The 12715-nt window shown below is 48.4% G+C and overlaps 1 protein-coding gene across 3 annotated transcripts in view; it reads right to left on the bottom strand.

The window, feature by feature from the left end:
- The window catches only part of SLC8B1 (solute carrier family 8 member B1), a 348368-nt gene that overhangs the window by 168901 nt on the left and 166752 nt on the right, over positions 1–12715 (bottom strand). For all 3 annotated transcript variants that reach the window (XM_069619233.1, XM_069619235.1, XM_069619234.1), the window contains exons 6-7: positions 5563–5669; positions 4976–5143 (exon numbers count right to left, since the gene is read on the bottom strand). In XM_069619233.1, the coding sequence (XP_069475334.1) occupies positions 4976–5143; positions 5563–5669 (275 nt within the window). The remainder of the gene's footprint in view (positions 1–4975; positions 5144–5562; positions 5670–12715) is intronic.

The raw sequence follows: 12715 nt of genomic DNA, 5'->3' as shown, positions 1-12715 counted from the left end.
CTGCATCGCCTCCCTGCACAGAGGAAGTGACCCTGCCCCCCCTTTTTGTTGAGGTAGTGCATGGCCACCGTGTTGTCCGTTAGAATCAGGACACTCTTTCCTCGCACAGTCGGCAGAAAAGCCTTCAGGGCTAGCCTGACGGCCCTCAGCTCCAACAGATTCATATGGAGTCTGGACTCCGACGGAGACCAACGACCGCTGTCTGTCAACTCGTTGGCATGAGCTCCCCATCCCGTGAGGGATGTGTCCGTCACGATTGTCACCTCCGGCCAGGGCAGCCAAAATGGGGCCCCCTTCATCAGATTGCCTTTGACGGCCCACCACAGAAGGTCCTGGGCGACTGAGGGCGGCACCTGAACAGGGTCCGACATCCTGCCGGAGGACTGAGACCACTGAAGCTTGAGTGCCCTTTGCAAAGATCTCATCCGCAACCTGGCCTCTGGCATCAGAAGAATGCAGGATGCCATGAGGCCAAGCAGTCTCAAGAACTCGGACGCTGGGAGAGTCTGGGCAAGTTGAAACTTGTGCACCATCTGCTGAATGTGAAGAGCCCTCACCTGGGAAGGAAAACACAGCCCCAGGGATGTGTCAAGCACTGCTCTGATGTACTGGAGCCGCTGTGTTGGCGTCAAATGGGACTTCTTTAAATTGAGGGAGAAGCCCAGCTTGTGAAGGGAGTGGCAGGTGACAGACAGATGATCCAGGACTTGCTCGGGGGAGCTCCCCCTGATCAACCAATCGTCCAGGTAGGGGTAGACGTGAATCCCCCCTTTCCTGAGATGCGCTGCCACCACCACCATGAGCTTGGTGAAAACCCTCGGGCGGAGGTCAATCCGAACGGCAGGACCCGAAACTGTAAGTGCGAGTCGCCAACCGCGAACCTCAGGTACTTCTTGTGCTTGGGATGGATCGGCACATGGAGGTAAGCGTCCTTGAGGTCGAGAGACACCAACCAGTCCTGAAGTTGAAGGGCCTGGAGGACTTGAGAGAGTAACCATCTTGAACTTGTCCTTCCTGAGGAGTTTGTTCAAACCGCGCTAGTCCATGATGGGTCTCAATCCCCCGCCTTTCATCCAAATAAAAAAATAAAGGGAATAGCATTGCTTGTTCCTCTCCGCTACAGGCACCAGTCCTTTCTCCAGCAGGGCTTGAATTTCCTGCGCAAGGAGCAGATCCGGACTCTTCAAAGAGAGGTTCCCAGGTGGATTGTCGTGAGGCCTCTGCCAAAAAGGAAGACAGTAGCCGTGGGTTATGATCTCCAGAACCCACACATCTGAAGTAATGGCACGCCACTCTACAAGATGCTGCACCAGCCTTCCCCCAACCGGCGAACCATGGGACCTGGCCTCATGACTGAGTGGTAGCGGCTGCAGCGTTGCCTGAGGGCAAAGAGGCAACTGCCCGAGCGGCCTTGGCACCTAAAGTACCCTGTTTTCCACCTTTGGCACTCTTACGGTGGCCTCTTTGACTGACAGCTACTCTCGCTTTACTGAAGGACGAGTAATAGCGAAAGGAACCTCCCTTCCATTGTTGTCCCCTAGGACGAAAAGGCAGAGGTTGTCAAACTGCAGCGCCCAACGACTTCACTGCAGCTTTGGAGGTCTACAACCTCTCAAGGCTCTCATCAGCCTTGCTGCCAAAAAGATGTTCACCGTCAAAGGGCATGTTGAGGAGTCAGGACTGCACATCAGGAGCGAACCCAGACTTCCGCAACCACGCAAACCTGCGTATTACGGTGCTCGCCGCCATGGACCGGCTGACACAATCTGCCATGTCCAAACCCGACTGAACGGTCTCACACATGGCATCCTTGCCATCCTGAACCATAGCAAGGAAACCATACCGTTCGTCCCCTTCGGGAATATGCTCAGCCGCTAATGCAACACAGTTCCACAGAGTGTGTGAAACGAGACAAGGCACATATGGAGTTGGCCGCCTGAAGCGCCATACCCCCTGAAGAAAACACTTTCTTCGCCCAGCCGTTAAAACGTTTGTCGTCCCTATCCGGAGGGATGGTAGGATACGACGCCTGCTTTGCCGGGGCCATAGCCGCCTGCACCACCAAACTCTCCGGAGTGGGGTGCCTGGACAAGTAGCAGGGGTCGCTACTAGCTGGATGGTATTTTCGCGACAAAGACTTGCCAACTGCCGGGAGACTCTCCGGAGCAGTCCAAGCCGCCGCCACCCTTCTCTGCGGAGCCATAAGAAATGGCAGTACCAGGTCAGTGGGGGGACCAAGATCAAGGATGTCCGTGAGATCATCCTGAACGAACTCCCCTGGGGGAGCCGACCATCCCAAGTACTCGAGACATAAGGCGCCGGTACAAAGAATCGGCATGAGTGCCAGGCTCCGGCCTACAAAACTCCACCTCCGGAGAGGTGTCCAGTCCACTGGCATCATGCAGTGACTGCCTCAGGTCATCAAACTGGCTATGGCCCGAGAGAAGCTCATCTGGTACCGTAACCGGAACCAAGCCTTCATCAGAGCCTTTATCACCCTCTGAAATGTACTCCAGGCGGTGAGAGGAAGACACCTGGGGACCAAAGCTATGCCTGACCTTAGCCAGAGCCTTTCTAGGGGCTAACCCCGTGCCACGGGGACCCTCCGACACCACCGCCTCGAAAGGCGCGAGGGCGCCGAACGAGTCGGCGCCGAGAGAATCGGCGTCGAGCAAATCGGTGTAGACGTCAACTGCAGCGCCGCCAGCATCGACACATGCCTCGAATCCGGAGCTCTGAGCGTGTCTCTCGACGACCTAGGCGCAGACAACCCCCTCGGAGGCAGAGCCTCGAGAGAAATCGTTGACGACCTCGGTGCCACAGGCGTCGACGTCTTCCTCGAAGACGGAACAGGAACAAGTGGTGTCGAGCGCGTCGAGGACCGGGACCTCGAACGGGCATGGCGAGAACGGCTACCCATGTCCGAGCTGGACCTTTCCCGCGAGTCGTGCCGACCACCCGAGCCCGAAGGCGTACGAGCGGTGTCTCTCGACCGGTGCCGACCGACCCCACTCAGAGGCGCGGACGGACCGGTGCCCTGTGATTCAAGAATCGCTAACATCTGCTTGCTGAAGGAAGTCCATTCCTCCGGTGTCGCTTGCATGGTGGGATAAGCGACCCGCCGACGGGTGGAGTCCTCGGAAGAGGACGGGGAAGGCGACCGATGCCGGCGCTTCCGAGAATGCCTCGAAGAGGCAGAGGAGTGGCGAGACCGACTCCTGGAAGGAGACCCAATGGACTTCCGACAATGACGCGGAGAGTCGCCTCTCGAGTCATCCGTCGAAAGCCCCGTAGACCTTGACTTCCGGGGCTTAGACACCCGACCTACCGGCAGCTTCTTCTTGCGTTCCCGCAAGGCCTTGGCTATGAGAAACTGGCAGTCGACAGTCGTCCGTATCGTGGGCCTCCCCGAGACACCAGAGGCAGGCGTCGTGCGAGTCCGTGACCGACATCTTGGACCCAGAGTCCCTGCATTTCTTGAAGCCCGGACGCGGGGTTGAAGACAAAGTAGACATCGTCACAAACAGGTCTTCACAAAAACCGAACAGTTTCAACGAACCGTGAAGAATATAGCAAACTCCAAAGAGTCGAGGCGTACCGAGATTCACGAAGCGAACACGTTCACGGAAAAAACGGAACTGAGGTTACGGGCGTCGTGCATCCTACTTATCACATCGGGCAACGTCGGCCGTCGGAGGAGGTCCTCGGGGACATCGCATCGACGTCATCGACGCAGGACGCCAAAGATTTTCCGAAGCAGCAGAGCGGTGGACATTACCTGTCAAAGATATGGAATACGTCGGAGGACCCAATCCCCTCGAAGTAGATGTTGCTCAGGGTTCTAAAATAAACTGGGGACAAACGTCCATTCCTCCAACCTCTGAAAGCCTGGTCAAAAAACAAATGATCACTTGGGACCGGGCTGTAGAGCGTATCTCGTCTCTGGAAATTAACATCCCAGGAGACATCGAGAAAGCCATTCACTGGCACCTCAAACCACTAATATTGAAGGCAAAAGGTGACCGTGGGAGACGGTAAACATCTTCACATCGATCCCCCTAAAAAGACATCCTCTAGAACAACTCTTACTTTGAGGCGAGGGATGCATTGTAGAAGTGTATATATATTTTGCCTCCAGACTGGATAGGCATTTATCAGATTAGCCAAGAGATTTGAACCTAGAAAGTAATGACACTAAACCGTCCGAGTCTTATCCTCAGTGATAAAAAGCAGTCTTGATCTTGCTCTCCCACTCCATTTCATACAACATATTCTAGTTTGAATGTAAGGCTCCCCTCCCCCAGACTGAAAATGCCAGATTATCCCTCAGAGTTAAACTGCTACTGGAACTGTAGCATTTCCAAAGAAAATTATTTTCACATGATTGCACAAATCGTTATCAATGGTGGCAAGATATTTTAAGAATATATCCAATCTTCCACCCCCTCCCTTTGTCCTCCAAAATGTGTGACAACTCCTGTCACCAAGCTTCTGTGAAGTATAAAAAGAGCAGGTTTGTCAAATCCATTAAGACTGCAAAGAGAATGTTTTTTAAGAAAGTGGAAAAGACAGACTCAGGTCAGGATGGACTGGCAAAGATGGAAATATAGCCTTGTAGACACTTAAGCAGAGAAAATAACTAAAATAACTAAGGCAAATTGGGGTGACAAAATGTCATGGCCGACTATGTACTATTGCTACTGTTATTAGGTTTAATTAAATGTTTTTCAGTTCTCTCTGCCCTCTCCTAGATCCTCCCCACCCCTACAAACGTCCTTGTAGCTTTCAACTTCACCGGTACACTAAATCAGACAATGTTTGGCTGCTATCTGCTTTTTACTGCTTACATTTAAAATAATAAAAATGTAACAATGTGGGGTGAGAACATTTTCCTTAGTATCAGTACATTGCTAGACAAACAGTGCGCTTGGGAACCAGTAGGAACAGCATTCTATTAAAACAAGGAGAGTCTCACCCAGGGCCTCTCCCAGCCTGATCCGACCAAGATACAGGAGGAAGAATGTCAAGAAAACAGCCAGAATGTAGAAGATGATGTCCCTCAGAAATGGCCTGGATGCTGCAGTGAAGGGTTTAACCATGGAGATTCCACCGGCTACCACCGTAGTCACAAATACGCCAGCACCTATGGACCCAAGAATTCCAGGTTTTATTTAGATCTGCCATAACACCCAGATCAAGATTTCATTCCTCAAATCAATGATCTTCTAAGAAACCTTCATTTTCCACAAATAAGACCCTCTTCCCACAACATGTCCAATGAAATATAACTTTGTCCTGTCACCCTGCCCTATGACATGCTTTACACCCTCTGCCCAATTCGGATCATATTCCCATTCCTCACCCAATTAACATTCCATCTGCAACATAATTAAAATATAATCCCCTGCACAAGTGGTGTCTCTGTAATACGAGGCGAGTCTGGTATAGTTGTAGAGGTTATGTAAATGTTGTGATCCTCAAATTTATCGATTCCTGGTCTATAATCTTCCAAGGAGCATCAATCATTTTCAGGTGAGTCACAATGGGTAGGAAACAACTTACCAAACAATGCTCCTATGGCTAATCCTGCCGTTCTGGGGTCTGAGAATGCCACCACCGCACTGAAGACATCAGGAGCACCATTGCCAAAGGCAAGGAAGGTGACACCATGAAGAGCACGTGGTCAAGGAAAGGCAGAGAGTCGGGTGAATTGCACTAAAGAATATATAGATTTGGTGAGCTGCGATGATCGTTAATGCTACAAAAGGAAAGCAAGTCTCAGCAGACGACAATATGGGTTATAAAAATGTCAATGCAGGACTCAAATTGTGGAGATAGGAAATCAGACACATGCCTTTGTTAATGGAAACTTCTCAAATTCAGGTTTTATTTATAATTATAATAAAGACTGACTCCACCTCTAATATCTGTACTTCCTAAGCTTGAAGCTCTTTTAGTTGTGATAGTCTCACCTAGGGCAGGCATGTCAAACCATTGAATAGTGAAATAGATCAGGATAGCCACAATGATTATGCATGAGGACCATATAGAATAAATTGAATTGAGAGCGATATGGTGAGTGTTTGATCATTCTGAAACCCAGATTACACGTTTCCTATTTGGTCATCCCGCAACTCTGGCCACAGGAAAGAACCCTGGTGGGTATAATGTACATTACCCATATTCATAGAATGTATACGGCTCATTAGTAAGGACCTTACAGCATTGAACACAAATAGTGTTAAACTGTCTAGAAATAAGGCATTTAAACTGACCAGATTTCATGAACCAGTCCCTGTGACCCACCATTCCATTGTTCCACGGGGGCCGCCCCCGGATCTCTGCCCAACCACCCATTCCCAACATGACTGACACAGACACAGAGTACGAAATTGAGATTCAATGGGCTGGAGCCAAAACCAGCTCCTGGGTGGTGGGCATCACAAGGTAGGCAGGAGCTACCGCAAGGGGACCAGAAGCTACCAGAGATGCTCCTTTAACTTTTTGTCCATTTTGTATGAACCATTGTGTTTAAATGTGTATTAGATGTGGTCTAATTCTTCTTTATTAAAATTCTCAAATACTCAGTTGATGTCACATTTACATTTTTGGAAGGCACCAGTTGGACCTAAGAGACAAAAGTAGCTCCTGGTAGCTGTTGGTTTCAAGCTAATTAGACTCTACTGTGCTAGAAGCAGGAAATAAATAGCTCCCAGCTCCCCTCAATTTCGAACAATGAATACATATATATACACACACACACACACACCCTCCCCAAACCACCTCCTTAACTCACCACTCACGCTGCCACCAGCCCCACTTCCTGGATGTGATGTAAGTGCATGTGTTGTGTCTCGAAAGGCTGACGTTTGGTGAAAGCAGCCTGTTGGGGAATTGTATGTGGCGAATGTGGGCTAGACCGAAGCAATCACAGCCAGGATCACAGAGTGTTACTGTGGATGCCACACCCTGGACTGGCATGATCTGTAGCTTTCTTTCACCAGGGTGGCCATCTTGTATAGGCAAACACTTAGAAATGCCTTCCCATCTTTGCATGAGAATCCTCATTCAGGCCTTAGCCACTGGCTCCAGCTCACCGACTCACTCTCCTGAGATTTGACTTACCTACAAGGATCTTCATTGGGACAGGCTTCTCTTCCTCTACGTCTCACACGTTCATGTGGCCTCTGTGTTGCAACCAAAAACATCACAAATATTTGGGCAGGCTTCAGAAGGGGTAAACGGGGGAATTTCTTGTCTGAATTGGCAGGAGGTCGAGACGGCTCCTACAAAGAGGCACCTGAATTGTCCAGTGCAGCTTTGTACGGTCTGCTTTCCCTGTTCTTCCCCGACTGGGAATCATAGATGCACATCTTTTGTCAAGCCACTGAAATATGGTTGGTGGCATGAAGTGACTGCGTTTCACAGATGGCTCCCAAGTCAAATACGTCTGAACAACTCACTGAGCCATCTCCTTTCCCAGCCACATCCACACACGTTTCAAAAAGAACAAGACATAATGTCTGGCCTGTAGTTTGGTTAAGAGAAATGGGATAAATGCCCTCTTTTTTTGTTTTCGGGGGCCTATGTCATGAGAGGCAATTTTATGAGGATATGAGGCAGGGACATAGGCTACCGCTCCCTTGGACACTTGTCATGTGTTCGTGGTGGTACACCCAACAGTACAGCTATAACAAATTCTGTTAATCAGGTGCTTGTTTCAGACTGGTAAAAACCTCCATTTATTAGAAATATAATCAAAATAAAAGGTAAAAATAAACAATCATATTGATTACGATATCCTCAACTCATACAATTATGTCATGGTTGATTCATACATCAATTGTGTGGGGTTAGTAACATTTGACTACGTTGCATTGTTTCACTGCAGTACACTTTTGAAAGTCGAAACGGTTCGTGTTTCCAGCATAGGAGTGGTCTGTAGACAAGGTTACAGACAAAATGTATATATTGTATCTGGATTGCTTTCTTCAGGACTGGTTCAAAGTGAAAAAACAACACTCTTATGCTCAGCCGGTGATTTCAATGCGGGGACCCCCAGTGATGATATTTCTGGTAATTGCTTGAAGTGTCTTGGGGATGTTTCTCATTTTAAAGCTTTCTTGAGTACAGCATTGTACCGGCTTGTTAACTGGTTTGATTCTGTTTTGGCCAGGGATGGTACGCTTGTTGGAGGGACTGGCGTGTTGCTGCTAGGTGCTGGTAATTGTAGGTTTTGCTGGCAGTGACAGACCGCTTGTTGTATCAGCCTTTGTTGGATCTGTGTGGGCGAACGCCTGCATAGTCTTGCTGTAGTTTGGCCAAACCAGAGACCACTGATACAGGGCAGAACTTCCACAGAGGGCAAATCTGGACAAGTCAGTAGTTTGACATGAACAGGCACTTGCCCCTAATTTATACAGGCATCTTGGCTTACACAGTAGAGATTGGAGAGAGGGTGATCTGTGGGAACACTATATTTTCCTCCCAGTGCCATAACCGAGAAGGTGAAATGAGGGTTAATGTTGTAGGCAGTAAGACCCATTTATTTCTTTTTCCGGGTGTTTAATTGTAGAAGCATCCACAGAGGGGACATGCATCAGTGACATGAATATTTGTATGGAATTCGGAACAAGAGGATTGTTCCGCATATACCTTCATGGTGGCCCTTCAGCCAGAGTGAAGTGTGCATTCCTGACTGGAGTTCAAAGGGGGCAGGTGAGTGCTCCATAATGGTGTACTTCTCTGCCAGCTAATAAAATGGTACCAGGAGAGCGAGAGAAATGCCTGAAGTACAGCTCTCAAAGACAGCATCGCCCAAACGCCAGTGGTGGAACGTCAAGAGCACTTTAACCTCTTTGAAGAATTCCACAAGCCAGGGAATGGGTATTACTATGATGAAGAGTCCTCTTGTCAGCGGACTATGATCTCAAGACGGAACAGAGTGGGTGCAAAGGAGAATCAGTCAAGGATGCCCACTTCATCATCCAGACTTGCCAGGCCAACGGTTGGGGCAGAATCAACAATCACATCAGCTGCGACTATCAGAAATGGCACCAGTCTTTGGAAGAAGTGGTGCAATCTTCTGACCCCAGTAATGAAAATCTCAGAATAGAGTCTGCAGTTAATAAGCAGTGTAGTTATTTGGGTTTCTTGCCATGCATCGTTCAAAGGAGAGGGACTTCCCCACTCAGTGAGAATGTTGAGGCCTAATTACAGCTGGCCTGTTCTTGCTGGTCCCGGAGGCAGATGAGAAAGATGCAGAGTATCAGGATGCTCTGACCAGGCCATGGCTTACACATACTATAGGTGGAGGCCACACACCCAAGGTAAAGGCAGAGAGAAGACCTTAACCTTGCAATGGATCCGGTTCCAAAAAGAGCACTGTGACATGCAATCAAAAGTGAAAGTTGAAGGAGGGTGTAAGGACTGAAATTAACAGACTAATTGACCATGTGGTTCACACAAAAAGGTCTGACAGGTGCAGGACTTGCACCTTTAAAATGTGTGTGCTGTGGCTTGAGGGGGTGGAGGGAGGAGGAGGAGGAGGAGAAGAAGAAGGACAACAGGGAGGGGTTTCTGGAAATTCATCCTCAAGCCTCACTTTCGCATGCCGGGAACCAGTTTGCAATTCTTAGGAAAAATCAAGCCCTTCATCCTTGCCTCAGCTTTCAGTACAGTTGTCCAGACCCTTGACTCTACTGCAAGTGCTCTATAATGCCACAGTCTGTTTTACGGTAGGATGTCGTTACATTGCCAGGCTTTTCATCGATGTCTTTTCAGCAGAAATACAGGGGTAGAGGGGGCAAAGGTTAGGGGGAGGTGGGGAATGGGCACTAGATAATAGGGAAGGGGGAAACCCCCAGGTTTTTTCAGCCGAAAATATTTAGCAAGAAAATCCAGAAAAAAACCCTGCCAATCTAAGAACATAGAACCGGAACTGCGGTTCCAGGTGTTGTGGATGCCTCAAAGATGGAGAGTTTTTCAGACAGTTCGTATGGAACTTTGTTTGGCATAGTCTTGGAAGTGATGCTGGCCATTTCAAAGGCAACGCTACCTTGTAGAGGTAATCAAATGTACCTTGCCACGGAGTGGGTTGATGCCAATGTATTTCACAGGCCTTCTCCTGCTATGCACAGTGAGGAATCTGAGGGTGTACTCACTTTTTTCCCCCATTATATCCTCCTCCAAGGTGGCCAGGGAAAGGCTGCCACTATTGTATCCTGACCCTGGGGGTGGATATGCGAGGGAGGATCACCTGGCTGGAGGATACTTCGGGAGTGGGGATGAGGCACCCTTGCGCGAGACACGGTATCTATTTCCCTTTTGTGAAGAGTCTGACATCCCCCAGGCCTTTGTAGGTTATTACCATTCCCTTCCCCATATTTTCCAGTAAATCATGTCCCAGTAAACACCAGTCAGGTACTGGGACGAGGAAGAGACAAACCAAAGCCATTGATCCCCTCATTATTGACTCTCACACACATGAACACCAGTTATGTACTGGGACAAGGAGGAGGAAAGCAAGAGCAATTCAGAACTTTCATGAGCGGTCTAGTTCTCTTCAGACCAATCAACCTGGCAGGAAGTTTAAAAGCAGCCACAATGGTGAAAATGGATTCTGCTGTGGAAAACAGTATCCTGGATTGATGGACGAGAACCAACCCCTCCTGCAAGTGCTCAAGAGACCCGGAAATATGCAGAGTGTATGCAACAGGAAACAAAACTGAAAGAAGCTGTAGGCCTTTGTCAGATCATGGAAAAGGAACCGGCGTGACCAGACAAAGCTGCAGAGTGAGGCCCGAGCTGCGAGAGACGCATCAGAGTTGGGAGCAAAACTACGGAGAGCCGCTGGGGAGATGGAGCGAGACGCCGCACAAAAGAGAGAACTCGCGGCGGCTTGACGCCTCGCTGGAACGTCAAGCACCTACCGACTAGTCAACCTAGGCAAGGGTAAACAGGGAAGGCAAGCGAGCACGCAAAGTTTATGGAACCTTTAAATGAATGCAGAAGTGAATGAAAGCAAGTACTTTTTGAATACCGATCCGAATGAAAGGAAGCCTTTTTGAGTACCGAACTGAAAGAAAGCAATTGCGGTTTAAGGCTGATCTGATTGAAAGCAGTTTTGTGCAAATCCCTGATAAAAAGGAATTGTGTAATTTCAGAGGAGATTTATTGGCAACTGCCTTCAGAATATAAGGAACTGTGTAACCTGAGATAACAAGCATTGGCAAGCACCATAAGAATCTAAGGTACTGTGTAACTTGAGAGAATAATCAGGTGGCAAGAGCCAGAGGAACATGTGAAAGTGTAACAAGTGAACAGTGGCAAATCAAGCAGTGATAAAGCATCAGGAAGTTGTGAAATGAGCATAAGTAAAGCACCACTGTACAGCTGAAACAGTGGCAACGTACATATGAAGGAGAAGCAAGTATGGTGTGTCGGTTGCCTGACCTGTGATGGGTGGACCGTGTGGTCCAACAACTGCGCCTAGACCGAATACACCCACCTAAGGAAAAACCACTTAAATCACTCAAGTTTGTGAATGAATATAAAGGAAAACGTGTGCGATCTGCATTTAAGGAACTCAACTCTATGAAATTGGTGAAAGATAACCAACCCAAAAGTATGCCAAGGAATTGTGTTGTTTTGGAAAGTTGTAAAACTTGAAAGCTTGGGGAAGGGAACCCCTCTTTTTGGTAACAAACTATTTTGGCCCTTGGGGAAGGGAAACCCCCTTTCCAATCCAGAGCTGGAAGAAACTCTGAACCTTTATTTGAACATTTCTCATTTTGATGCCGACATTCCTACACATTGTATACATTTAGATGTGAGGGCAAGTATAGGTTTTGGACACAGACAGACATTTGCTTTGTACTTTCTGACACAGACTGGCAGTTTCATTTAGGTAAGGTAATCCCAGCTTCGCATAGGGCAAATTAAGCCTTTTCACAACCCTTTTCTTGATTTAATAAAAGTTTCTAGCCCAAACTTTATTCAGTTGTCTGTATCTACTTCATGATGCCTTCAAATCACTTACACTCTCAAATATTATCTCCGGGTCACAATAAAATTGACCCCCCCCCCCCCATCTCATTTCACAAAGCATCTGAACACCTTTCTGCCCACTGACCCCGGTTATCACCACTTGCCCCTCTCTTCTTCTCTCTGCAGTTACAGCCCAACAAACTAGAAAACAGTTGCCTTCACCAGATGGTACCCACCTGTTTGATGTGAACATTCCCAATAACCTGCCAAGGGAGCACAATCTGGCAGCAGGAAAGGAAAGGTTACAAGATAGGGGACATTGATAGGGGTGGTAAGATACCAGAGGGGTGTGCTGGACTCACAGGTGTACCCCAAAGGAAAAGCTTCAGCCTTCATGGTGAGCTAGTGTGGCAGAGACATCTGCCCCCACAAGGCAACTCATGGAGTCACGGAAAAGGGGCCTGGGAGCAAACACGATGGTGCTCCTATACCGAGAACATCGGACTGGCAGTGAGCCATGAGGAAACTGGACAGAACCAATCATACCCATGTATCGGGACGATAGAAACCATACACCGAACACCAGACGTTCATTTCAACTTCTACTGTTAGTGCTCGGTCAGGACCACCTGCTAAATAAATCATTAGTGGTTGTAAACTAATAAGCAGGTGGCCTTCTTTAGTCCATACTGGTGTCTCAAATGAGCGGATGACAGAGAGGTTATGT

This window comes from Ambystoma mexicanum, chromosome 10, assembly GCF_040938575.1.
Source record: "Ambystoma mexicanum isolate Mex_15411 chromosome 10, UKY_AmexF1_1, whole genome shotgun sequence".
In the NCBI taxonomy this organism is placed as follows: domain Eukaryota; kingdom Metazoa; phylum Chordata; class Amphibia; order Caudata; family Ambystomatidae; genus Ambystoma; species Ambystoma mexicanum.
This window is presented reverse-complemented; position numbering and strand designations above follow the sequence as displayed.